We start from the raw sequence: 27,425 nt of genomic DNA, 5'->3' as shown, positions 1-27,425 counted from the left end.
ACCAGCACCTTTGTTCTTTCCATTTGGCAAGGGTTCATTTTTATCTTGTAATCTTAAGATTTTATTTCCCCTCAACTTTCCAGGAGCCCTTGGGCCATCTGCAGTATTTTTCAGTGGGTATAAAGAATATTCTGTTTCTTTTCCATAGATCTTTGGAGCCAAAGGAGAGAAAAAGGAGAGAGTAGGTAGGGGGGTTAACTGCTTCCTAGTAAAAGCCAACTGTAGCAGGAGGACAGTGTTTTGGAGAGTCGTGCATGGGAACTGGGGCCTCATTGCCTCATTGTTGCTCTTTTCTCGTGTTCAGGATCCAGCAGAAAGCGCTGACTTGTTGGCCAGCCTTGTTCTGCCTTCCTCCTGTCCACTGGCCTGCAGTGGTAACAGCCATGCAGACCCTAGTGCAGTGAGGAGAGATGGGACAGTCATTTCTCTGGAGTAGACTTTAAAAATGAAATATAAGACACATAGTTTTACAAGCAAGAAGCTGTTGTCAAGATTTTTTTTCTTTACACTTAGAGTTTATAGTTTCAGGGTGGAAAGGAAGTAACTGTAAAAAGAAGCCCACGTTTTCTCTTAAAGGAAAATTGGACAGTGGGACTTAGAGTGACGGGGTTGAGTTTAATGCCCTGGGAAGGGCTGGGAAGGAGCCAGTTTCCCCACATTGGTAGAAATTATAAAGCAGAAAATGGCATTTTAATTTCATGGTAGCAGTTCTGGAAGTTTATTTACACAGTAAGTTCTGAGATGGAAGTGGACAGTCTCCAGTCTTCCTGTCAGTCTCTGTGGTGCTGGGTGTCCCGTCAGCCAAAGCAGCACCAGGTGCAGGGCAATGAAGAGTCCAGATAAAAACTACGACTCAGTGTTCTCAATTTATTGGTGTATGGCTTGTGGGCAGCTGGCTGAGGCCAGGATTCCCAGAGGCCCTCCTTGTAGTCCTCTCCCTCATCAGGAAATTCCACACTCAGGCCCATGCCTGGAAGCAGTGTGTTGACCACATAGGAATAGGACAGTGGGTATATTAGGAAAATTCAGCTCTTCTCACTAACACTGGCATCATAGTCGACTGTGTTAGACCTGATAGAAAATGAACATGGTCCCCAATACTTAGCCCAAGAACCAGCCTGGGTACCCAAATACTATTAGGAGTGGGGAGCAGAGAGCAGGATGGAGAAAAAGGTGGATTCCATTGAGGGGCTCATGATGAAGGAAGTGAGGAAGCTGAGGCCACCATCCTTTCTCCAGGCAGCCTTGATGCTGAAGGCATGATGCTGTAGTCAGCAAGCCCTGTGTTCTGACACTCTGGGATGCCTTAGCCAGATACGTGGAGGGTGTGACATTAGGGTGAAAAGGCAACGGAACGGCTCTGTTTTATAAAGATCTCACTACAGCTTATAGCTGAACAGGAAGAAACCCAGACAGGGGTAAAGGGAATCACCCCGATGCCTGTCGAATGAGCCTTCAGGATTCTGCTTTCGAGGATTATTAGGTAGGAGAGGTCTCCTGGCCCCGTTCATAGCACCTCAGCTGCAGAGCTCCAGAGGATAGGGGTTTGGGGAGGAAGTGCAGAGGTGAGTGGGAAGACCGAGCCCAGCCTGCTCTGTTGCTCTGTTCCCGTTGCTTCCCTCAGAGCGCCTGCAGTTTAGGAGGGTTGGGACCTTTCACTGTTACCAAGCATTTGTAGAGTAAAGTGTTCAGGTAGAGAAGGAATCAATAAGGTAGAAATTCATTTGTTAGACGGAACTTCTTAGTGGACACTTCATTTAAGAGCTAAAAAGAGCACTTTGGCTAAACAAGTGCTTCTCACTTTTGGTCAGGCTGCAACCACAGCAAAGAGACCACTGGGAAGCAACGCCCATCTTAAGAGATGGGTTCTGTCTAGGAGATGAGTCTAAAACTGGAGCCTGCGGTGGTCATTTCCACCTTTCCTAGTGTTGACTTGTGTTCCCTGTCTTCACACTCCCTCTCCTCTTCTAACTATCCCCTTTGTACAGATATTCAGCCAGATTATTTTTTATTTAATTCAAGAGGCAGTCTTTGCACCAATGTTAAGCTCGTTGATACAGTTCCTATGTCTAAAGCAAAAACAAACTGCATTCACTCCGACTGCCTTGGCCAGGGCACCGCAGACACACCGGGATAACCTGGGTGGGACACCCCTACTTCTGGAACTAAGGAAAGAGGAGACTTTGGGTTGGAGGGTTTAGAGGGGGTGGTGGGCAAAGATCAGGGCTGAAGTTTTAAGCAGCAGAATTTCCCAGCTCAAGTTTGAGGTGACAGTGCTCCTGCCACTGCAGCGTGTCTCTTCCCTGCCCTGTTTCTGCAGGTGCAGTCCCTGTAACCCACCTTGCCATCTCCCTTCTCGGTCGAGGCAGAGGCACGTGGTGGGCGGGTAAGGGTCCTGAGGTGCTCTGGCCACAGGTACCATCTGTTTCCTTGTGACCAACCTGAACCCACCACCCAGAGGGTCCAGGGAGTCTCTGTTGTCTGCTCCCGGGCCGCCTCACTTCAGCAGGGAGATGTCATCGGCAAAGTCGTCGTGCTGGCGGCGCAGGCAGCGGAGGCAGCGCCACTGGCACACCATGAGGCAGAGGGGCAGCATGAAGAGGGCGCAGATGGCGGCCATGACGTAGGCTATGGTCATGAGGGTGGACTCGTCTGTCTGCGGGATGTTGTAGCCACAGTCTTCCATGTCCAGGGTGACAAAGGGGCCCTCCACGGCTGCCGTCCTGAACTCATCGTGCACTGGAGAAAGGGCAGATGTGAGAGGGCAGGTCTCAGTGCCATAGAGCAGGTTGGATCACTCAAAAAAAAGGACTTCCTGATAGGCCTGGGAATCAGCCCCAGGGGGCCATAGAAAGCCAGTGCTAGGTGGGCGCATCTCCTCCCGGGTCCTGGGGAGCGACAGCCTTTTCCTATATAGCTGTCTCGTAGGAATGACACCTAAGAGTCAGTTCTGAGTTGACTGAAAGGCCAGCCCCGTAGATACCTAGTAGCCTCACCTGCCACTGCTGAAATGGAGCCACAAGACCCTGCTGCCATCTTTTCTTTTTTGTTAATCCTCACCTGAGGCTATTTTTTCCATTGAGTTTTTTAGAGAGTAAGGAGTGGGAAGGAGAGAGAGAGAGAGAAACATCGATGTGAGGGACACATCGATTGGCTTCTGCCTCCCACAGGCACCCCATCTGGGGCTGGGAATCAAGCCTGTGATTCTTTGGTGTGTGGGCTGACGCTCTAACCACTGAGCCGCACTGGCCAGGGCACCTGCTACCATTCTAAAGTGGCATTCAACCTCACCATCCAGCAGGTGGCAGGGTCACTGTGGGCTCTGCCAGCCCCCTTGAATCTCAGCTTCCCAAGGTGCTCGACAGCACTTGGCTGCCCTGGGTGCCCAGCAGAGGCTACCATGCAGGTGGGGTCGCCACGCCAGGCACTGGAAGGAAAGCACAGGCACGGACTCTGGCTTGAGGCCACTGCTCCCACCTCCCTGACTGATGGGCCCCGGTCTGACTCTGATGACTGCTGGACAGGGAGAACACGTATAGACCCCTGCCCGGGCGCTCTCACCGTGGCAAGCGCTGACAGCAAAGCCAATCCGTTTTCTTGCCCGATCAAAGACAACATAGAAGCCCTCCATGATAACAGCTCCCATGACAGTGCCCGTGGATGACTGTGAGATGGCGAACTTGTAACAGTCGTCCTGGGACGTGGCTACGTCTTCCACTGGCCGCAGGTATTGCTAAGGATAAGGAATCGGAGAGTCAGTCTTCTCTTCCTCACTCCACCCTTCACCCATCTCTGCCTTCTAGGTGTCTGTGTCCTTAGGCCGCTCTTTTAGTCACCCTTGAGCTTGGAGGGTAGCTTTTTCCAAGAGCCCTTTACCACTGGACACTCATCTGTTTTGTCTTCCAAGTTCTGGGAGCCATGCCTGCTGACTGTCTCCCAATGTGCACTGTCTTCCCGGGGTCCCACTGACTAGGGTTAGGGACGTACCTGTGGAAGAATGGTGATGCGGAAGGACTGATTGGTGACCTCACTCATTAGGTAGAGTGATATGACTGGGAAAATGTTCCAAGGGGTGGTGCCTGCTTGCCAGCATACCAGCTGCTCCCCTAGCCAAAAGCCGTCGGGGAACTTCTCCGTCTGTGTCGGTCAGAAAGGGAGAGCAGTGAGGAAACGGCCTCTGTCACCACCTCGCCTCTCCCATTTCCAGATAACAGTGGGCCCTTTATTTGCTTTTCCTGCAACATCCAAACTGGGGAAAGGTAAATCAAAACCCAATAATTGAAGAGACCAGGAGAGTGAGGCCAAAACTTTGTACGGGGGGATTGTGTGATTAGCAAACGCTCAGGAAAGCTTTCTCAGGAGAAGGGCCTAAGGGGAGACACGGGCTCTTAAAGAATGGGAGTGGGGGCGGACGCCCTCTGACTCCAGTCCTCTCTGTACCCCTGACAGTCCCACTGACCGAGGAGGCTGCCTTGATGGATTTGACTGCAGCTTCAAACACTTTCTTGGGCAAACGAAGGTTGGTGGTGCCGCTGTCCACAATGCTCTTATCATAGTTGTACTGAGAGGAGAAGAGAGGGTTAGAATTGTCAGGAGCTGTTGTGATGATGCTCCGGCCAGAGCCTGGGGGTTAGTCTGCCTGGGTTGGCATCCAGGCTTTACCACTTCTTAGGTGAGTATCCTTGGGAAAGTTACTTAACTTCGGTGCCTCGGTTTCTGCAGCTTACAGGATGATACTAGTACCTACCTCACGGAGTTATAAGGATTAAATGAATTAATACTTTCAAAGTGCTTAAAGTGGCGTCCGGCACATAGGAAGCATTCAGTAAGTGTTAACTCTTACTATCTTGGGTGAAAAGATGTTCCCCAAATCTTGAAAATAGAAATAGCTCATATAATGGTTTTAACTTTCCATAATACTTTTATACCTATTCTAATTTAGCATCCATTCAGAACCTGAGTAAGGAGGACAGGCGGGTTAGCTGCTGTTTACTGGTACTGCTATGTGCTGGGCACTAGGATGGCACAGTTCATGCTCCCTCCACCACGTCTTCGGGACGCTGTTCTTGCCTTTTGCAGATGAGGAAACTGAAATACGATAGTGACTTGCCTAAGGGCAGGTGGCTAGTACATGGCAGAGCCACAAACCCGGGGCTTCCTGGCTCCAAAGCTGGACTCCGTACAGCATCAGATTACACCGCCTTACAAACAAGTTGCCCAAGGCCATAAAGCAAGGCCGGACGGGTCATTGCTAGGCCATACCTCGGGTCATTGCTAGGCCATACCTCGAGGAGTCCCTGTGAAAGCGCCCTGCCAGTCCCGCTCCAAATCCCAGGTCCTGCTGTGCGACCCTTGTGCTCCCGACTGTTCTAGGTTCAGCCCCGAGCCTTCCTGCAGGTCCTGCACCTCTGCCTTGTCCTCCCAACCTCATAACCAGGGTCTGGCCTCACACTGTGGCCGCCCCCTTCCCTCTCCCTGGTGTCCCCTTGGTTTTATTACCTCCTTGCAGTCCATTCTCAGATCCTGTCCATTGATCTCCACTCGCACGATGATCACCTCGTAATACCACTCCCGCCTGATGGGTGTGTACCAGAGGCTGCCCGTGTACAGCGAGTGGTCGATACCCCCAATGATCTAGGGAGAAAAGAGGCAGGTACCCGAGTCCCAGCAGGGGTGGACTGCAAGTCTGCCTGAGAGCAAGCGGAGGACCAGCGATTTCCCGGAGTGGCCAGGCCCTCTACAGACCACCTCACCTGCTGCTAATCTAACCACTCCCGGAGTAACTTACAGTTTCTTAAAGTGTACTGAGTGTGTTCAGGGGAAGAGACTTTCCAGGATTTTTAATAATTTGTTTCAGATTTACAAAGTCCTTGAGATGTTATTTAAACCTAAACTGGCGCAATAAATGTTGGATGAGTGATAATCTGCTTCTGTAGTTTATTTCCTCTGCTTGTTGGAGAGCCATTCACCAGTTGTCCTAATTAAGTAATAAGTACACTTTTAAACTTCTTACACCTCTGTCTTCTGAGGATGGGACTGAATGATCTTACTCGAGCAGGTCTCATTTTCCTTTCCTTTGAATCCCAGTCCTCGCTGGTCCTTCCCAGGCTTACATAGGTGGCTTGAGTCCTTTCTGGGGTAATGCCAGGAGGAGAGGATGGAGGATGGACAAGGAGGGGGCTGGGGAACGTAGAGATACTAAACAGTGGAGCCCAAGACTGCTTTAGAGGAGGGAGTGGGGCAGGTGACACCCGTCTCTGCCCAGTGCCAGGACCTCCCCTCCCAGGACCTACTCACCATGCTCCCTCCAACTGAGGCCGGCACTTCTGACTGGTTGAGAGGGAAGCCGGCGCCACACAGCTGCAGTGAGAAGAGGTTGGGAACGTGGGTCTGCTTTACCAGGGAGTCAAAGAAAGGCTCCAGGGAGTCGTCAGGCTGTGGCAGAGAGACGCGAGTGAGTCCTCATGCAGGACCCTCAGGGCCTGGGGCCAGCTTCCTGACACGGCGTGCAAACAGGAAAGCACTGAGGGCCCACAGACCTATCAGAGCTTTGATCCCTGAGTGCCTCACCTGTTTCGGATTCACGGGGCCCTCTTTTCTTACAGATCTGAGTCAGTAGAAAGCACAGCCGGCTCTACCAACCACAGCGTCTCTTGCTGTAGTTCTGCCCTTGACAGGGATGAACTTCAGACTGCCTTTCAACTGATGTTTCCCTCCCTTAGGAAGTACCCTCCCCTCCTCTGTCCCCACTCCGCCCCTGCGTGGCGTGATGTGCAGGCACTGTCTAGCGCTAGGCCTGCTCCGCTCACCCTGGCGATCTCAGCATAGGCCAGCCCCAGGATGCCTTCCCAGTTGGAGCCATTGATGAAGAACTTGTCTGACTCCGTGATGGCAGCAATGTTGGCACGTACAGTGACATTGGGGCCATGGGGGATGCTCACCAGGTCGGTGCCCAGCTCTCCCTCCCACTTGCCCTGGGTGTAGGGCACATACACGCCCTTGCGGAGGTCCCGGTACGTGCTGGACCTGTGGAAATGGAGGCAGAGAGCCATGGATGCATAACCACAACTGGTATAGGGATCCAGCGTCCAAACAACTCCCAAATGCCCAGCCTCATCTCAGGGGCGGTCTAGGTAAGTAAGATGCTTTCAGCTGCACAATGCTCTCTAGGGAGACCAACTACCCAGGACGGAATGTAAAGTGACCTGGCAAACAGAAGAGGGGCCACTGCCGGGGCCCACTCTCCTGTCTCCATTGCCCCTGGGTCTCAAGCTCAGGCCCTGGAAGAACAAGCCTCTGCTTTGTGTATTGTACTGGTTGCTGCTGTAGGGACAGTTAGTGGCATCTCTTCCCCACACCACCCCCAGCTCCATCAAGCTCCCAGAGAAAAGGAGTCATTGATTCTCCTGCTGCCTTGGGATCCAGTGGTGCCATCTGAGCAGTAGACAAAGCGCCAGCGGGGTGAGCGGGGAGCCCCTACAGCAAGTTCTTCCAGAGGGGCCTGCACAGCATCTCGGCAGAGCTCAGGGTGTTCATACCACCTGTTCAAAACATGCCTGGCAAACCACCTGCGTCTAACCACACCGCTGACCAGGGCTTGTGTGGTGTGATGGGGGACAGGGACAGGACTGGGACGAGGACCTGCAACGAATTCCCTTTGTGGTTCCGGGCACGCCCGCCCCGACAGCTTCCTGCAGGTGGGAAGCTGGAGGGAGGCAGCCGCAGAAGGCAGCACTGGGGAACGTGGCCTTGGCATCTTCCTGGAGGTCCCAGACTGGGAGTTAAGCCTCCGTTCACAGGTTTTCACACAGATGCCTCAGACATCAGATGTTCTCACGCCACTGCTTTTATGCGAAGGGTGCTCCCAGGTGATCCCTCGCTGCCCCTTACCTTAAAAACCCACTTTGACCCTCCCTTCCACCCGCTAGCTAATCCAGCTGCTGGAGCTCTGGGGATGTGGGAGGAGACATTTCAGCTCCCGGTCCCTGATGCTGGTCCAGGCAGTGGGGTTTCCGGAGGCTCTTTCTTCACCCCCGAGAACTGTGCGGAGCCACCGAGGGTGACCCCTGGTAAGAACACAGCAGCGAGCTCCCTGCAGCCTGCTCATCCTAGAGGTGGTTGGTGGTGTCTCAAAACCGAGAGCCACTGAGGGGGTGCGGAACGATTCCTGGCCCCCCACTCAGGAAGAGGAATGGACCCTGTGGTCGCTCTGGGAACGCTGGGGCTGCTCTCCTCCCTCACTTCCCCGCCCCGGGAGGCTGCCTGGCGCCCAGTTCCGAAGAACTTCCTGGCTGTCTCTCAACTTACCCTTTCCCGCAGTGCCCCTCAAATCCACCCCTACCCCACTCTTCTGTCCTGGTCACTGTTCGTTCCCCTTCCCTGTCCCCGGCAGGAGGAAGGGATCTGAGGACCCAGTCTCTCCACAGCCCTCTTTTCCGTGCCCCTCCTTGGCCCTGCACCCTTGGGAAGTGCCCTTCCCCAGCTCTCCCCAGACTCACAGCTGCCTCTGGTAGTAGCGGTGCAGGAAGGGGTGGGGGGCAGCCCCCACGGCGAAGTTGCTGCTGCCGGTGTCCACCAGGATGTTGAGCTGCCAGAGAAAGAGGAGAGAGCGCCGTTACTGCCACGAGGCTCTTCGCCCCACCGGCCTCATAGCCTCCCTTCGGAGTGCCCACAGCGACACGTCCGCGAGGCAGGACGGGACACGTGGCAGCCATAGACAACATGGGGTCCTGTGGCATCCTCAGCACGGCCTCAGAAACCCGTGTCTGCTCTGCCTTCACTGGAGAATCATGACATCTTCTGTCATGAGAGCCACATTATCTGTGTGGGGTGTGCCTCAATCCCTGTCTCTCGCATTGCCCTACCTACTGTGTGCACCTGTCCCCTTCTGGCTGCAGAGCTTGCCCTTCCCTCCTTTCCTGCCTCTCTGAGGAAGCACATCTCCAGCAGGCAGCCTGGCTTGGCCCCTCCAGCTCAGAGGAGCTGTCTGGGAGCTGGCACCGGCGAGGGGGCTGAGGGGACAGCCATGGCACGGTGACGCCCATGTGTTCCTGATCCTGCCTGCCAGACGCGGCCCCACGAAGGGCTCCTCTTCTGTCTCAGGTGACAGACCTGAGTCCCACTGTGAGAAACAGTGGGGAGCGGGAGCCCAGTAGGATGCCATCTCACGGGGGCCCTGGTTTTTGGCCGGATGAATACGGACAGGTGTCTTTGGCGCTCCCGGCTGGGCGGCCCCTTCTAGCATCTCTTCGACCTGCCCCTCCTTCCTCCCCTGCCCGCCTTCCCCGAGTCCTGCCTGCTGGGCTGCCTCCCCCGTAACTTCCCGGCCAGAGGAAGGGACGGCCCAGAGCTGGGTTTGAAGCTGTTTTTTGAATGCCTACTGTATCCTCACAGGCAGAAAGAGGGAAGGCCCTGTCCTCAGAAACACTGCCTTCCGAAAAGTGAGTCCTCTCTTGCCAACTTGCCGTGTCCACCGACCTCGGCTCCTCCCCGACCTCAGGGCCCTGCATTTTTCATCGTCTCTCCTCAGTGCAGTGAAGCCGGCTGCCCCGGGTTTGGTGCAGGCTCTGACCTTGTCACCCTGGGCAGGTCGCCGTGCTTCCCGGGCTCCAGTTTCCTCCTCTCTGCCACTCCTTCCCGCTCGCCTGCTCCTCTGTGGCGCTGCTGACTGCACCGCCCCCAAGCCTGCTCGTCTCCTGGCCTCCGCTGGTCCCCAGGCCTCTGACCTTGCTGGTCACCCTTCCCGGGCCTCCACTCCGGACCTGGTTCCCATCTATCTCCCTCTCTGTCCTCTTCCCTGACTTCTCCCCTGTCCCTCCCCCTGGTCTCTGAGCAGCCCCAGCCCCAGAGGCTGTGCTCTGAGAGGATCAATAACCCAGAGGCCCAGCAGCTCAGATTCAATCGCCAGGTTAATGATTAAAATGGCTTCTCACCTACCCCCACCCCCCACCTGCCAGGACGCTGCTCCCAGCACCAGGTCAACCTCAGATTGGTGGGGATCCCTGCTTTCGTGGGACTCCAAAGAAAGAGGGTGTCGTCCACAACTCGGTCCCCTTAGCGGTGCAGGGGAGAGAAGCCTGGAACGCGGCCATGTGTTATGGGCAATGGAGTGTTTATCTGGGGGCTCCGTGTCCCCAGTGTTCCAGACCCTACTCCTTCCCAGTCCTGGGTGGGGGAGGCTTTCTCTGCAGGCCACCCCCTTCCCAGCCAGGAGGCCCAGTCATTCTTGCTGGCTTTCCAGTCCCACCCTTCTGGTCTGAGGACCGTCTCCCCCTTTCACCACAAATGGGGTCAAGCCAAGACAGGAATGATTCCGGCACTCCCCCACCATGAGGCCCATACCAGGAGTTCAGGCCACCACTGCTCTGTCACCTTCCCTTCTCCATTTCACAAGAAAATGGGAAACCAAAATAAATAGTTGCCATTTCCTCTTGGGCAAATGTCTGACGGCTGTCTGCCCTTTGCAGTGTGGTTCTGCTTCTGAGAGAGTGCTTTCTGGTCCTGTCCTTAAGCATCTCTAGCAAAGCCCCCTGGGCAGCTTCCCAAGAGACCTCTTAAGGGGCAGGCCCGACAGCAACAGGGCCACCACACCCACCAGGAAACAGGGCAGTGGGGATGGCCTAAGAGGAAAACAGCCATGAAAGGGTTGCCTGCCACCAAGCCTTCTCTGCAGACACCCTCACCAAAGGAGGCCAGCAGGTAGGACCTTCCACATCTCCCACAGCCAGTCCTTGCAACCTGCCTGCCTGCCAGTCCCCTCTCAGCTGGCCCTCCTCCTGGCTCCAGAGCAGACTCCCTCCTTCCTTCTCAGACACCCTCCACTATTAATTATCCCAGCCCCTCAGGTCTTCAACCCCCAGGCCAGTCCCTGACCCCAACTCCCACCCCCAAATCTCAAGTCTCCCTATGGGCATTTACAAATGCTTTGGTCTAGTTACTTTTTTAGGAAAAACTTTGAAATCTCACACCCCCCTCCAGCTACCCTCTCTCTCCTCTCCCTTCACAACCGAGGTCCTCAGCCAAGCTGTCTGCATTTCATCGCCTCCCCTCCTTCCTCAGCCCATTCTAAAATTGTGCCTCTATCCCTCCCTCCACTGTGGAACAGCCCTTACTACAGTCACCGATGATGTCGTGTCACCAAATGCAGAAGACAGTTTTTAAATCCGGCTCTCGCACCGACTTCTCCAGAGCAGTCAGCACGCTGACCTCACCTCCTTCACACACTGCCCTGTGCCCCCAAAATCATCTCGCCCCTGGCTGTGATGTGTCCCTCGCCTCTGTGCCAATGCCTCCTAAGTGTATAGCTCTAGCCCTCCGCCCCACTCCTTTGAGCTCCAGAAGCCCATATCAAACTGCCTTACAGATACCTCAAATTTAGGATGTCCAAAGCTGACCACGCACGGTCCTGCCCACCGGTGCTTCCCAGTGTTCCCCGTATGGCACCCCAACCATCTGCTCCACAGTCAGCAACTTCAAAGGCCTCCTAGCACCGTCCTTTCTTCACATTTTTGCAAGCCCTGCCCAGTTAACTGTCTTTAAAGCCTCTTGAACTTGTTCATTTCTTGCCATCTCCTCTGCCGCCCCCAAGCCAAGCGATCACCATTTCATCCTGGAAGACGACTGCTCAGGGCACACCCACCACCCTCACCTCTCCAACCTGGTTTTGCGCTGTGGCTAGAGTGATCTTTTCAAGGTGCAAATTTGACCAGGCTAACCCTTCTGCGTCAATGGTGTCCCTTTGCTGTTAAAAGTAAAGCTTAAAGCACTAGCATTTCCAACTCTTTCAGGATCCAGTCCTGCCTACATATCTGGCCCCGCATGTCCCGTTCCCCCCAAGCCCTCTGCCTACTTGCCCCCCTGGCATCGTTTCAGGTCCTCAAGCCATCCTTTCCACTTGCAGTTTTGTCTATTCACCTCCTGTCATCCATCAGTCTGTCTCTAAAGGGACATTCTTTTCTCTTGCTAACCTGCATCCACAAAGCTTGGCACTCTAATTTCACAGTGACTCTCACCTCCCTTGTATCTAATTTTAAAAAATCCCCATTGCGCCCGGCCGGGCGTGGCTCAGCAGTTGAGCATCGACCTGGGATCCAGGCGATCAGGGTTCGATTCCCGGTCAGGGCACATGCCCGGGTTGTGGGCTCAACCAATGAATCTCTCATCATTGATGTTTCTATCTCTCTCTCCCTCTCCTTTCCTCTCTCTAAAATCAATAAAGATATATTAAAAAAAAAAAATCCCTATTGCGCCCTAGTGGGTGTCACAGGGCCTGGCAATACATATTGCTTGAATTAATGAATGGTTAGAGGAAAGAATGGGAAAGAGCTCATCTGCCCTATATTTTGGGTGAGGAAGGGGTCCCTTAGTTTTTAGGTTATAGGTGTGGCTCCGTCTCGGACCTGCCTTCCTCTCACCAGGTCCCCTGGTTGACACGTCAGTCTTCAGGCAGCCTGGGGTCCTGAAACCATCTTATTTCCTCCCCATCTGCTGGGGCCCCGCCAGCTCAGGAGTCTCCAAAGCTGTGGCCTTTAGAGGCACAGGGGACCAAGCCTGGGGGTCGGGGCTAGGTCAGTGCCTGTCACTTAACAAACACACGCGCCCCTGAGGCCTCTGAGGGAAGGCAGCCTCACGGGAAGTGCTAACAAGCCCCACAGGGAAAGGCACACCTGCTGGTTCCTTCTGCAGACAAGGCCCTGAGGAATCTTCAGCAAAAGATCTTGGCTGATCAGACAGGTACTGAGCTGCTGAGTTCAGGGTAAGCTCTTTGTTCCCAAATCCCAGCTGCCTTAGCCCAACTCTAAGTAGCAGACAGCAATAGCTCAGATACTTGTGGATAAAAAGACTTCAGGAGTCATCTGTCCATGGGCCTGGAGAGGTGGGACTCTTTCCAATTCTGAAAGACTTCTAGTAAGATCCGCAGCCTGTCCTGGTAGTGTATCCCGGGGCCTCCCCAGCTTTGTAAGCCTCTTGGGGGGGGGGGGGGTTTCACCTAAATTACCCTACTTCTAATTCCCCTAGGCTATGTCCTTCGATGTGGGCCTTGGAGGTGATGGGAGGAAAGCTCTTATCCTCTTATAACACGAGCCTTTTTGCTAAGCTGAGATGTAGGAGCCCTTCCTCCATCATACTGAGGAGGCAACTGAGACCTACTGTGAGTAAGCAACTTAACCCATCTTACGCAATGAGCCACAAAGCCAGGACAAGGACCCGTAGGTCCTGACCAAGCCCAAGCCTGGCTTTTCATCTCCTCGGTCTTCCTGAATCTCTCATTTGAAGGAGAAATACATGGTAGGTTGTTATACTAGTGACTCACACCCCCCTGCATCCCTGGCCTGGTGTGATCCCCTCTGACAGACTCTGAGCTTGGCCACATGACTTGCTTTGGCCAGTGAGTCTATGCAAAGGAGGAAGCAGAGGTGGGGTAAGTGCTCATGCGCTGGGGTCACCCTCTTGGAATACTGCCCTGAGAGTCTGGCCTCCTTGAAGGTGAAAGACTTCTTGGAGAAAGAGGTCCAGCTGGTCCAGCAAGGTCTGGTCCCCAGCTGACCCACCAGCTGCATGCAGCCACGAGTGAGTCCAGGCAAGACCGTTACCGAACCACAAGCCAACCAGCAGAATCCCGATAAAGAAAATAGCCCTTGTCTTCAGCCACCAAGTTTTGGAGTATTTTGTTACATAGCATCAGGTAACTGATACAAAACCATCCGAATTAAATCCTGGGATCCTTGACCTTGGGGGCCTCTAACCAACCATAGGTCCATCCCAATGAACGTCTCATCACTTTTCCCCTTCCTCACCATGCTTCTCGTGAAGGTTCTCAAAAGCACACAGACCTCTTACCTCTGCACCTTTGCACATGCTGTTTCCTTTGCTTAAAATGTGCTCCCCCTGTTTTGTCAAACTTGTGTCCAACTTTCAAGTCACAGTTTAAACATCCTTTCTCCCAAAGGTCTTGCCCGATGGCCCTAGCAGAGATGAGCTCCCTTCCCCTGCAGTCCTCAGTAACAGCTGTGCTTCTTTGCATATCGCTGGTCTAACTTTTAATCGCTTACCCAATGCTGCATGTCCCACACACTGGGAGCCCCACAAGGGTGGGAGCACGTCTGTATCCTTATCTATTCTCCCCCAGCCCTCAGTAGGTGCTCCAAAACGTTTTAACTGATAGTAATTGCCTTATCGCCGCAGGTCTCTGTGCCACTACAGACTCCTGCTGTTAATTCTCAGCCCTGGGGTCCTTGCAGGGTGATTTTTCAGCCTGGTACTGTATGGTGACGATGACACTGACACCCACACGGGCGCAGCTCACTAAATACCCCCTCAGTTTCTTGGAGCAGTCGTAGGGACTTCAGGGCTCCCTGCTTCCAGAGCCTGGGCGCCGGCTTCGCCTGCTTTCCTAGGTGGATGTTCCCAGGCCTGCGCTTGCCCAAGGTGGAAAGGAGGGAAGGACCGCAGGAGCCTGACGCCAGCATCCGGGAGCGCTGAGCGCAGGCAGCGTGCACAGCTCCTGCCTCAAACGGAATCTAGCCACTGGGTCGTGCCCAGCTTCCTCCCACCTTGACCAGATCAGCTGACCCAGTGAAAATGACTGGATTGTCCTGGACATAGCCCCTGCTTCCACTTCGCTCTGCAGGCTGAAGCTGGCAACTGATGCCTGGGAGCAAGCAGGCTGCCAGGCTCCCCACCTTGGGTTGTGTTTTTTTTTTTTAAGGAATCCCAAGGTGGCTGCATCACCCCAAACCTTATCTAAGGCACCCTTTCCCCTTTAGACAGGATGCTCCATTTCCCCCAGCCTCAAATCCAGCCCAACTAATCTTTGTCAGTGTTTCTGATTCAAGTCAGAATGGTCAAAAAATATACCCATCTGTCTTAGAGATTAGATCTAAGACAATGGTTTTCACCCTTTTTTAAAGCAGCAGAATGCCTTTCTGAGCGCATGCAGGATCCCAGCACCAAAGAGAAGAAAAGCAGAGGTGCTGTTCCAAGGAGAGGTTCCACTTCCTGTGTCTGTCCCATCCCCGGCGGCTCTTGAGGCATCTCTTTAGCACCTTTGGCCTCCACGAAACCCATCTGGAAGCCCCAGTCTGTAAGGTGTCACAGCTGCTGGGCCACCTGCTTTTCACTGTAAGTCCTTCCTGTTGTCTATCCATGCCCCACCCATAGGCGACAGCGATTTTCATGTTCTCTGGGTCTGTACTCAGTTGAAAATGAAGCTGGTCTGTGGCACAGCCCACTTTCCCCTGTGGGACCTGGGTCACACTCACACCTGGGCTTCTCTGCTCAAGCCATCGGGAGGCACCAGGGTTCACACCTGTGCTCCTTGGCAAGAAGTCCACAGGCACCGGAAAAGAGTAAGCGGTGGGTTCACTGACCTCAACCCCGCCTGGACGCAGGGGGATGACACTGGGCAGCAGAGAGGGTAACCACAGGGCCATGCCAATTTAGAAGGCCTGGTGAAAGGAGTGGCTGGGTGGGGGTGGCAGGGAGCTCAGCCGGCTCACTGAGAAAAAGACCTAGGAGTCCTGGCTTCCCATGTCAGGCCTAGGACCATGGACTCATCGTCTGCCTCTGAGTGCGCGCCCCCGTCCCAGGAGCACAGCACCTGCGGTGTGGCAGAGCTCAGGGCAGCTCCAGGGCCTGGAAAAGGGTCTGGCTCCTTCCTAGAACCCTACATTACGCGGGCCCCAGAGAAATGGCTCCCAGAAGACAGAGCGCTTAGCTGTCAGGTAGGGGGCTCCTCTGCTTCTCCCCCTGGATTTTCAACCAGAACTCTGCTTAGCTCTTTACTGGAGACGCCTGAAGGGTTCCTGACCTTAGTGAGAGGGCACAGTCTTCCTCAAAGCCCCCACACGCAGATAAACTCTTTCTTTCCTGGCCTGGGGGGCAGAGAAGTGTGTGAAATGGTGGCAGGAGGGTCCTAAGACGGCCAACGTGCAGCAGGAACCTGGGCCCAGGCAGTCCTGCTGTGGTCTCAGAGCTGGGTCAGCAACCTTAGAACTAGGGTCCCACCTGCGTTGTCTAATTTGAAGGGTAGTTCTTTGAATTCAATGGTTTTCAACCTTTTTAGTATGAGAACTTATGCATATACATCATATACATATACATGTACATGTACATGTACATATACATATATATAACCTGGAATTCCACTATATAAGCGCAATAAAAACTGAGCTATTGTGGGAGGGTAGGGAGATTTGGGGGCAGGTGGGAACAGGAGAGCTTAGGAGGGTGGAAGGTACAGCCTGTCCTCCTATCTTTCTCTTAACCTTCTCCCCCACACTTGCGGTCCATTTATAGAATTCCATAAACCCCAGTTTGAAAACCATTCTGGGGACAGGGGCGGAAAACTGCTTGGCCCTTCTTGGTTTCTGAGATGCTGAACCCTCATAATTTTCTCCGTCTCTGGTCACTTTCTTGGCTTCCTTGATCCCTCGCCTTTCCCCAGTCGTTTTCCTCCGCTCTTCCAAAGAGCAGTTCATTTGCTAACTTGGCTTCCACACCACCTCTCCGCAGGCTCCGGGCCTGCTCGTGCGGTCCTGACTTCTCTCTCCCAGTTTCCAGATCCCCATTCTCGGCTGGCTGCTGTGCCCATCCTGGGAAAGGCCCCCTGGCATCCCAAAGTCTACATGTCCCAACTGTAGAACACTGGAAAGAACCCAGTATTTGGACTTGGAATCCAAAGGCCTGCATTTGAACCCTAGTTTTGTTCTTTCTTAGCTGAGTAACTTTGGGCAAACCACTTAATCTCTCTGAGCCTCAATTTCCTCACCCTCCAGATAGGCATGCTAATACACCCCCCTTATAATTCACGCAGAGTTTTAACTAGAAAATTCTGGAAAACTATGCTCTGTTTTAAAACTGTGTTGCTCCTTTTGCCGTTTCCCCTGACACCACACAGCCAGAGAGGCTGGAAGGAGGGGAATGGTCTTCTCTTCCCTTTCCTGTACCAGCGGGGCTGGGGCCCAAGCGGCCTCGAGGACCCCACCTCCTTTCTTTCCCCCCCACCCCGCCCCTCCTGGCCCTTGTTTTCTACCTTTGACCTTCCTCTCAGGCTCTAGGCTACCCAAGCTATCCTCCAACCGTGAGCCACAAGAAGGTTTAAACCGTGCAATGCCTGACTCTTTAGTCAGGGGCACTGACCTTTCCCTTAGGTTGTCAAATAAAAAAATGACAACAGATAACACAACCATAGCCGTCGGCGTGAATGAATGAAATTATACCTATTATTTTGTTAGATTGGTAAAAAAATATTAATACATTTTTTGGCATGCTGCAGAATTTTAGTAATTAGTTTATGTGCCATGAGTTGGAAAAGGTTGAAAATCACTGCTCCACACTGAAGTTGTTTCCCTGGAGCCAAAACGACACGAGCCCATCCCCTTGTCATGCATTTACAAGGACTCTGCTGCCCCTAGAATCAAGCCTACAACTCTCCCAGCCTCACAGACCCCAGCCCAGCTTCCAGCGCCTCGGCTCAGCTCTGCCTCTCCTCGCAGCAAAGCCTCCCCTGCACACAGCCCTCTCCAGCGCCCCCGAGACTCACTGTTCTGCTCGGACCAAATGCCTAAGGTCCCGGATGTTATTTAGGCGTTTACATGCCTGGGTCTCACACCAAACTGTGCACCTCCGAGCGCTAAGAGGACATTATTTTCTCTTCCGCACACATAGGTGCTCAACAGACATTCATTAAACTGCATTGACTCACCAGATTTCAATCTTAACGAATTATTAGCCTGTATTTGGGTAGTGACGCTCAGGCCATTATAATGAGATGACATTCTTTCATTCATTTAGGAAAAAGAATAAAAATATTTTCAGCAGAGCTCCAGTTCTGCGCTTACAGTCGCCCATCAACAGCTCTATTTGGATGTCTTACGGTTTATTTATTCATCACTCAGCGCTCTTTAGGTGCATGTTCTGAGCCTGGTGTTGGTGCAGATATTAGATGAAGAGAAATAAGACACTGAAAAAGAAATTTTAAAAGATTGTTCTCATGGGCTTGATGTTTTATGAGGGAAACAACGGTTAGACACTTGGGTAAGTGCAGTGAGGGAGACAGGAGGGCATCACGGGAGAAGGGCAGGGGGCGCCCTCGGTAAACTCTTTCTCCTCCCCAGGACACACAGGCGAGGCGGCGCGGTGCAGCAGGAGCTACTGGCCCGCCGCCTGGCCAGCTGTTTACCCTCTCCGTCCCTAGTTCTTCTGCTAGAAGCTGTGAATATAAAAAAGAAAATAACTGCCCGGCCGACGTGACTCAGTGGTTGAGCATCAACCTAGGATCCAGGAGATCGTGGTTCGATTCCCGGTCAGGGCACAGGCCCGGGTTGCAGGCTTGATCCCCAGTGGGGGTGTGTAAAGGAGGCAGCCGGTCAATGACTCTCATCATGGATGTTTCTCTCTCTCTGTCTCCCTCTCCCTTCCTCTTTCTAAAATCAATAAAGATATATTAAAAAACAAACAACCTATGTGTAATTTATTTTTAAAACTTTACATGAATCGCAACCATAAATATAAGTAGATACTTGTATACAAGTACTGCTAAGCCATCCCCTCCTGCCAACTTGCCTGTTCCCCCAGGGGTCTTGTTCTGCTCCAGGATACTCCCGATCAGAATCTCGAAATCATCTCTGAAATTTTCTTCCTCACTGTTCACACCAGCGTCACCAAGTCTGTCCGCCTGCCCACACTGTTCCCTGCAACCTGGTCTTCCCTTCCCTTTTGTCTTTCTCAGCCTCTTGGGCCAGTAACAGCATCTCACCCTCGGACTGTGTGACAGCCTTCAGCCCCTGCTTATCCCAGTTCCACTCTTTCTAAAATGTAGATGTTTCTTCCTAAAACACTGCTTTCTTTATGTCATTCCCCTACACAAGTAAGTTCAGTTCCCCCCTTATATCTGCAGAACAATGTCCAAACCTTAGAGCTTGACATTTAAGACTTTTGGCAATTTGACTTATTTATTTACCCAAACCTGTAACATTACCTGGACTGGGTTCCTCTCTGCCTCCTGAACAAACATGCCTAAGCCCAAACACACACAACTCATTCTCATTTGTTGTGGCCTCTTCTGGTCTATGGGACCCAGTCTCAGGGAGGGAAGAAGTGGACATACAAATAAAGTTCAATTCCAGTTTGGTGGGACAGGTGCCATTTCCCCACTGAGAATGACCTTCCTCCTCACAGCACACCTCCTCTGTGAGGCCTTCCCTGATTTTATTCTTCCTGGACACCAATAGAGCTCACTCTTTGTACTACTGCAGATCAGTGCTTCCCTGAGATTCTGACTCAGTAAGTCTCAGGTGGGGCCAGAGAGTTTGTATTTCTAACAGGCTCTGATAACAGGAGCGTGGGGACCTTACTTGGAGTACCACTGCTACGGATTACCTTGTCTTCACACTTATACGTTCACTTCATACTAAACTCTTTAGGGGCAGAAAATGTATATTCCATCTCTCTGTGGATCAGCCTCCAAACCCAGCAACTAATTGCATGGCACACAGACAGTGCTCACTTTTACTTGCCCAGAGTACTCTGCCATTTGGGTTCTTATATGGTGCTTACAACAGCCCACCAGGCAGGGAGAAAGGGCAGGCTGCCGGGGAAAGAACCAGAGTCACCGCAGAGCAGAGACAGGCTGGGTTGGTTCGGGTGTGCACGCAGGGCAACCCACAGTCAAAAGGCTTCCCTGGGCTGGTGGTGAACTCTAAGCCCACTTCTCCTTCTCTTAGAAAGGTGGGGAGGAACTGACATTCACTGGGCAATTACACTCTGCCAACTTCTGGGCTGGGGGGTATAGACATCATCTCAGGGGCCCAGGGAAGTATAGTAAGTGGTCCCCCAGTTCTATATGTGCAAAAAACTGAGGCCCCAAATAACCAAGTTTTTATGCTTCTTTGCATAGTACAGAAGAGGCAGAGGTGGCCAGACAAATTGGGAGAAACTGATTTTAATTTTCTGGAGGTCAATTATGTGTCCACCTACACTGTTTGAGATGCTTTCACCTACACAGTCTAACCCCTAGTTACCTAGGAAAGAAGAGCTCATTCATCTGTGTTAAAGTCGAGGCAGTAGCCTCAGAGAGGGTATATCATTTGCCCAAAGCCACATAGCTGAGAAGAGGAGAAGCTTGAATTTCTGGTCTGTCTGACCCAAAGCCCCTCTTGGTTTCACAGCCCTGCTCTGTGTCCATGTCCTGGGGTCTGTGCACAGCTGCACAGCACATCCTGGTCCCCCTGGTTCCTGACAATACCCAGCGTTCTTGTGGGCCAGGCAGCGGGGTCTTAGACTGAGGCTCTGTCCTCACACTGAGGACTGAGTCAAGACTGTGTCTGGGTAAGTTAGGATGCACAGGAAAGAGGAAGGTAAGTGAGGAGACCAGAGCCTCGGATCAGCCAGGTGGTGGGAGGCCTGGTGGCAGGGGCCTAGGAAGGCTTGCTTGAATCAGGGAATTGGGAGGTGGAGACTTGCATTTCTCTCGGGTCCAGTGTAGGAGCTTTCTGAGAAGCCCAGGGAAGTGTTTGCTCTATGCACAAACACTCCCACCTTCATAGACCCTCCCAAGGACAGGCCTCCTGGATACAGATCCAGGGGAGAACGGTGGATCACAAAGATCTGCAGGCTCAGATTCAAGGTGACATATACTAGCACACACAGAACCATCCTGCCACCCATGTCCAGACTCAGCCACAGAGGTGGCACATGGACATAGAGGTCAGTCACAGCACCCATGGAGGGCCACTAGCACCCACACTCTCACCCACCCGCAGAGGGGCAGAGGGGGCAGCCTCCACCGGCCACCTTGGAGGTACCATGAATTGTCAGGAAGGATGGGAAGAACAGGTAGTATTTCCCCATTGCTGCCATGTCTGTCCCCTGCTCTCCCCAGCACCTATTAGCTCAGAAAAGGAGTCTTATTCTTAGAAGGGGGCTCCGGTTCCTTAGCTGTGATTTTCCTTTCCCCAGGCTCAGTTTAGTCCCCTATGGCCTGTGTTCCTGTCTTGGAGGCACTGGGCGGGGGAGGGGCTGGAGTGTAGATGCAAGGGGGGAGGGGGGAGTAGGGGGGAGGGGGGAGTAGGAGGGAGGGCCTGGGGAAGGCAAGAGTCTGCCTAGGGCTTCTGATCTAGACTGGAGGTCAGAGGAGCTGGGACATCATGCTTTGCTGTCCTGGTGGTAGCCCAGACAGTGGGAGAAAGGGCTGGAGCCCACTTGTATCAGGTCTTCAAGGTGCTGGAAATGATGGTGGGAACCCCGATTCCCGGAACACCACAGGAGGTAATAGGGTTGGGTGACCAAGATCCAGAGCGGTGGGGTGGGAGACTCGGGCTTTGCCAGGACTGACACCTGTTCCTAGCAACCCTATGGTTGGACCCTTCCCCAGGTCAGGCTCCCCGCATGGAAGTGTGTAAGATGGGAGTGAGGGGAGGTCAGTCCCACCAGGGAAACTGGGAAGCCTGTGAAGGGGAAGGGACTTTGGGAATGACAAACGATCCCAGCTGCCGCCGTGATCCAAGGACCACTCCTTGGGGAGGGTCGCTCCTGCCCACACCATCCAGCCCACCTAGCGGGCCAGCGGCCCTCTCCAGCCTGCCCCCCTGCTCACGCTGGAAGTGGGATAGAGCGGGCCTGGGCCTTACCGTCTGCGGGGGGCTGCCCACAGTCATCTCCACATAGTAGCCCTGACCGGATTTGCCCCTCAGGTTGTCCACCATCTCCACAAAGCTGCCCCTCCGGCTAGGCTCCTCCGGCTCCTCGGTGTCCCGGGGCAGTCGCAGCCCCAGGGGCGTCCCCCCCAGCCCGCTCCGCAGGGGCAGCCGGATGCCAGGCTGGGCGCAGTGGGCAGGCAGCGCTGCCGAGCCCATCCACAGCAGGAGCCAGGGCAGTGCTTGGGCCATCGTGGGCCCTGGCCTTCAGGCCCGCAGGGGTCACTCGGGCCCAGGTCCGTCCCTGTTGCTTGCCCCCAACTCTGGGTGCCGGCGGCGGCTTCTCAGGAGAGAGCGCTGTGCAGCATCGGGGCTCCTGCGGGCCCCGGGCCAGCCTGGGGTCCAGGCTGCGGGAAAGGCAGGAACAATCGGCAGAGAGGAGGGGAGGAGATGGATCCTGGCTACATCTGGCCAGCGGCGTCCAGCCTCAGCGCAGATCTGGGAGAGGCCGACGCGGGCCCCCGGGGGCGCTGGGAGGGGCGGGCATGGCGGGTGGGCAGCGCGGGCCGTCCGGCGCTCCGGCGGGTCGGCGGCGCGGGGAGAGGCGGGGGCTCCCGACTCCCGCAGCTGCGCCCGCGGGTCGGGCCGTGGCCTGGCGCCCAGCTCCCGGGCGGCCGGGAGGCGGAGGGGCTCGTGGGGCGGCTGTCAGAGCCGCGGCTCTCGCGCTCCGCGGGGTCGCTGGGAAGTGTAGTCTTCCCCGGGCGGGCAGCGCGGCTTCCGGGCCGCGAGGGGCTGCGATGCCCTCTGCCGAGGCGGAGTCCGCCCTGCAGGCCCGGGCGAGGGGCTGCGATGCCCTCTGCCGAGGCGGAGCCCGCCCTGCAGGGCCGCGAGGGGCTGCGATGCCCTCTGCCGAGGCGGAGCCCGCCCTGCAGGGCCGCGAGGGGCTGCGATGCCCTCTGCCGAGGCGGAGCCCGCCCTGCAGGCCCGGGCGAGGGGCTGCGATGCCCTCTGCCGAGGCGGAGCCCGCCCTGCAGGCCCGGGGCGAGGGGCTGCGATGCCCTCTGCCGAGGCGGAGTCCGCCCTGCAGGCCCGGGAGAGGGGCTGCGATGCCCTCTGCCGAGGCGGAGTCCGCCCTGCAGGCCCGGGCGAGGGGCTGCGATGCCCTCTGCCGAGGCGGAGCCCGCCCTGCAGGGCCGCGAGGGGCTGCGATGCCCTCTGCCGAGGCGGAGTCCGCCCTGCAGGCCCGGGGCGAGGAGCTGCGATGCCCTCTGCCGAGGCGGAGCCCGCCCTGCAGGCCCGGGGCGAGGGGCTGCGATGCCCTCTGCCGAGGCGGAGCCCGCCCTGCAGGGCCGCGAGGGGCTGCGATGCCCTCTGCCGAGGCGGAGCCCGCCCTGCAGGGCCGCGAGGGGCTGCGATGCCCTCTGCCGAGGCGGAGCCCGCCCTGCAGGCCCGGGGCGAGGGGCTGCGATGCCCTCTGCCGAGGCGGAGTCCGCCCTGCAGGCCCGGGAGAGGGGCTGCGATGCCCTCTGCCGAGGCGGAGCCCGCCCTGCAGGGCCGCGAGGGGCTGCGATGCCCTCTGCCGAGGCGGAGCCCGCCCTGCAGGGCCGCGAGGGGCTGCGATGCCCTCTGCCGAGGCGGAGCCCGCCCTGCAGGGCCGCGAGGGGCTGCGATGCCCTCTGCCGAGGCGGAGTCCGCCCTGCAGGCCCGGGCGAGGGGCTGCGATGCCCTCTGCCGAGGCGGAGCCCACCCTGCAGACCCGGGGCAAGGGAGCCGGCCGAGGCAGGGAGGGGGCCCCGCAGGATAGAGTGGCAGCTGGCCTCCCATTCTCAGTCCTTCATTCTGCATTTGTTAAGCACCCACTGTATGCCCGGCATTCTGCCAGGCACTGTGAGCGCAATAAAAGGCACATAAACCACACAAAATGCTGTGGCTCTAAGGAGCCGGGGTGGGGGGACAGCTGTTAGTGTTATTACCACCACAACCTTCGAGAAAAAGGACACCAAGTTAAAAGGTAAGTCACAGACTAGAAGATAACAGTTGTCACACAATAGAGAGACAAAAAGTAAATTTCTGTAATATACAAGGAGCTTCCATAAGTCAATAAGCCTCCAACAACCTGGTAGAAATATGACGAAATAATGTAAACAGGTAACTAATAGAAGAAATTCAAATGGTAAATAAACATGAAAAAAGGGTAACTTCATTAGCAGTGAAAGAATGCAATTAAAACAACATTTAGATACTATCATTATTTATTTATTACTTCCCATATTGGTAATATTTGATGTTAGTGAAGGTGTTGGTTGGGCTGTAAATTATTCCATTTTTAGAGAGAAATTGGCAATGTCTATTAAAATGTAAAACGTACTCTTTGAGCAATGTCAATTCTAGAATCCTAGACAACAAAAATAACTGTATATCAGCATATGTGCATTATCAAAACTTTTCAAACAAAATAAATGACTGTCAATAAGTGAATGAGACATTCATGGAATAGAATACTATGTAACCATTATAAAGAATGGAGTAACTTCTTATGAAACTTACCTTGGAACATCTTTATGACATGTGACATGGAAAGAGCACATTGTAGAACATTAAGTCCATTATGATCTTATTTCTGTAAAATTAAAAAGTATGCACATGTGCATATACATGTGTGCATATAAATTTACATCCGCATAAGCATGAAAAAGACTGGGGATAGGAACCAAAGTGTTTACAGTGATTTCCTCCAAAGTGTGGGATTCATGTCTTCCTTCCTTTGATCATTCATTCATTCATTCATTCATTAAATGTCTTCTGAGGTCTTACTATGTGCTAAGCACTGCTTTAGGCACTGTGCATACAACAATAAAGTGGACAAAACTCCTGCCCTCATGCAGCTTATGTGTTAATACAGGGAGACAGACAATAAAGAAATAAATAGACAATATTTCAGGTGGTGATAGGTTTTATAGAGAAAAATAAAGCAGAGAAGGGAGATGGAAGGGCAGTTTGCAATTTTAAATAAAGTGGATTGAAAGTGTAGAGGGAACATTTCACATCTTTATATAATTTTTTTAAATGGTAGGGTTAATGAGTGTTTTTCTTTATATTACGTGGGTGATTACTTTGTATATTACAAGTAAACAGAATGAAGAGAGAAGAAATGTTTTAAAGTGGAATTTCTGACCTGGGGTAGGGCATAAAATTTGAGACTGATTTGTTTTTTCCTCCCCTATCTTTGAAAAACCATCCCTAAATGTTCACCCCTGACTGCAGAAGAAAACCTACTGTGTGAAATTCTCAGTCTCTCTTCTCCACTCATTGGGCATATTACTAGTACATCAATTAGTATGTCATTTTTGTTATTTTCCCTTAAAGACTTGCTTTCTTATGTTTGCCTAAGGGCATTTAAAAATTGGTTTGCATTTCTGAGTACAAACCTATAGGGAAACCTGATAAAATGCAAATTGCTTATCTGTGTGAGGTAATCCCATTAATTCCAGAAAGACCCTTATTTTATTAGTTCTCCCCAAGAGAGAGCAAGGGATCCATGTTAAGGGATAGAAGTTAAGCGTTTCGATGACTATTAAAGTCAACCAAATTAACTGCAAATTCTTAAACATAGGGACCAAGTCTACAAATGGTTTTTTGAATCTCTGTTTTGTGCAAGGTCTGTGGTGTAAACTGGTTCCTTCCAGTCTGGTCTCTCTGGCTTCTCTGAGAGACTTTTAAGGAGTGTGGAAAGGAAGGGGGAACAATGATTTGTCATCTGCAGGCAAAATAAAGGAAGTATAGGCATAACTGCCACAGAAAGATTTAAAGTTAAACACGAAAACCACATTCTGGGAACCTGGTTCGGGATCTACAGGAACAATCTGGTTTTCTCATTCTGGAATCAGCCCCGAGTGGCGCTGGGACTGGTTTCAGGAGTTGGTGGGAGCCAGACACCTCTCCACAATGGAACTTATCGGGAACTTCTCCAGGTGTTTCTCCAGGTGTTCCGTTCTCCTTTTCAACTAGTAATGTAACTGTGGGAAATTATAACCCACCCACCATTCTTTTGACGTTGTTTCTGTAAATGCTGACTCTGACTAATATGCAGCTTGTAGATAAACAGCATGTTTGTATAAGAATTGTAAAAACTAACTTCAGAAGATGCAGACTCCGACCTTTAGTCATCCCAGTTCCAGGAGATTTGCTGACCTTCAACCTTAGAACCAGGATGCCAAAGACCAGGGTGACCCACACCAGACTGTCGCTTGACCAGTTTCACGGTCCTTATTGGAGTGGACTGTGCTGGCTGCACGTAAAGAGCTGTTTAACCTGCCCCCTTGATCTCGTTGTTCTGCTTTGCCTCTCCCTCCTTATAAAAACCTCTGCCTGCACTGAGATGTGGAAACGGGCTTTGTGACAAGAGTCCCCCATCTTCTCGAGATGGGGGCACAGGAACAAAGCCTCTTTCCTTTCTCACCAGCACCTGTCTGTGAGTTTGGCTTTCATGGTGCAGGCAGCCGAATCTTGGTTCCGGTTATAGTAACATCTCTTAACTTTCCTGGTCCCAGTTTTCTGATTGATAATGGCTGGAGGTGTCTTTGCCACTCTTACCTTCTCTAGGAGGTTGAGAATGTATGAGAGAAAGGAAGATTTGTTTTCTGTGTAAGCAAAACTAAAGCTCTTTGGAATTATATTAGTAGCAACTCTTCTGTCAAATAGGGTGTGTGGAGGGACTACACAGTGTGTCACTCTTTTTCCTCTTGAACAGTCCCTTGAAATAGTTAGGACAGATATTATCCCCACTTTGCAGACATGTAAACTGAGCCCGTGCTCTGGTGAAAAGATTGACAGTAGAAACTAGTCTCTTAACTCCTGGTCAGATGCTCATTGATTTAATCGGAGCACAAAGGAGACGTTCTTTCTTTTTGGAGGAGGTGGTGGTAGGGGGTCTCTATTACCGTACATCCATATCTCTTTTATTTTTTAAAAGGCTCATGGGTTGATTATTTATGATCAGTGTATTGTTTACCTGATGTTAATCACACTACTAAAAAATGATGAGCAATGAATTGCCCTAGTTAATTCACGTCACGGTAAAGAGCGTGAGTGCGCCTTTCCCGCGGGGCAGAAGTTCCCCACGTCTGGGTTCGGAGCTCCGTTTCTACCCGTCGCGGAGCCGCCTCGCGGCTCGGACTCCATCTCCCATCGTGCAACGGGAAACCTGCAGCCCCCTTCGGCGATCCGACGGGACGCCCAACCAATCCAGTGCCAGAGCTCTCATCCTGCGACCTATTGGCTCCTGAGAGAGGCGGGACTCTCCGTTGCTACGTCGGTTCCCTCTCCGGAAGTGGCTGTGGGCCGCTGCAGGGCAACACCCCGGCGTCCCTGGAAGCGGGGAAGCGGGGAACCGGGGTGGTGCGGGGAACCGGGGTGGTGCGGGGGAAGCTGCGCCGAGCCGGGAGCCCTAGCCCCGAGCCTCCCGGGGTGGGGGACAGGTGAGGACGTCGTCGAGGGAGGGCCCGGGGTCGGGGACAGGAGGGCGCGGGAGAGTCGAGGCCTCTCGGTGCCGAGGAGCGGGACGCGCCCGAGCGCGGGCGGGAGCTGAGGGAAGCGTGAGGTGCGGTGGGACCCGCGTCCTCCGCCCGCCATCCCCGGGCGGGGGGGCCCGGGCCGGGCTGGCGAGGCCGGGAGCGGGCGCTGCCAACGAGTGCGAGCTTGCGGGCGCTCGTTGGCCGGCCCCGTGCTCGGTGCGGACGGCCGCCTTCGAACCTCGGGGGGCAGCTTCCCCAGGGCGGCTTCAGGGCTAGC

General features: G+C 53.7%; 2 protein-coding genes across 8 annotated transcripts in view; one reads left to right on the top strand and one right to left on the bottom strand.

The window, feature by feature from the left end:
- Nucleotides 1-688: 688 nt before the first annotated feature.
- Nucleotides 689-22,357, bottom strand: BACE1 (beta-secretase 1). 2 transcript variants are annotated; one of them, XM_081153202.1, is made up of 9 exons: nucleotides 21,630-22,357; nucleotides 8,499-8,587; nucleotides 6,810-7,026; nucleotides 6,298-6,435; nucleotides 5,500-5,634; nucleotides 4,460-4,561; nucleotides 3,988-4,137; nucleotides 3,562-3,733; nucleotides 689-2,739 (listed from the first exon to the last, which is right to left on the bottom strand). In XM_081153202.1, exons 1-9 carry the CDS (start codon nucleotides 21,885-21,887, stop codon nucleotides 2,498-2,500), a joined length of 1,503 nt encoding a protein of 500 aa, XP_081009328.1. In that variant the 5' UTR covers nucleotides 21,888-22,357; the 3' UTR covers nucleotides 689-2,497. The 2 variants fall into 2 exon arrangements, with proteins under 2 accessions (XP_081009328.1, XP_081009329.1); XM_081153203.1 differs by lacking the exon at nucleotides 21,630-22,357 and adding an exon at nucleotides 9,572-9,665.
- Nucleotides 22,358-26,966: 4,609 nt separating this feature from the next.
- CEP164 (centrosomal protein 164) overlaps nucleotides 26,967-27,425 on the top strand; it is a 64,745-nt gene continuing 64,286 nt past the window's right edge. For all 6 annotated transcript variants that reach the window (XM_081152729.1, XM_081152727.1, XM_081152725.1 and 3 more), the window contains exon 1: nucleotides 26,967-27,112. The gene's annotated coding sequence lies outside the window, so the exon portion shown is untranslated. The remainder of the gene's footprint in view (nucleotides 27,113-27,425) is intronic.

This window comes from Miniopterus schreibersii, assembly GCF_964146895.1.
Source record: "Miniopterus schreibersii genome assembly, chromosome: 12".
Lineage (NCBI taxonomy): Eukaryota > Metazoa > Chordata > Mammalia > Chiroptera > Miniopteridae > Miniopterus > Miniopterus schreibersii.
Note: the sequence above shows the minus strand (reverse complement) of the source record. Positions and strands in the feature narration are given on the sequence as shown.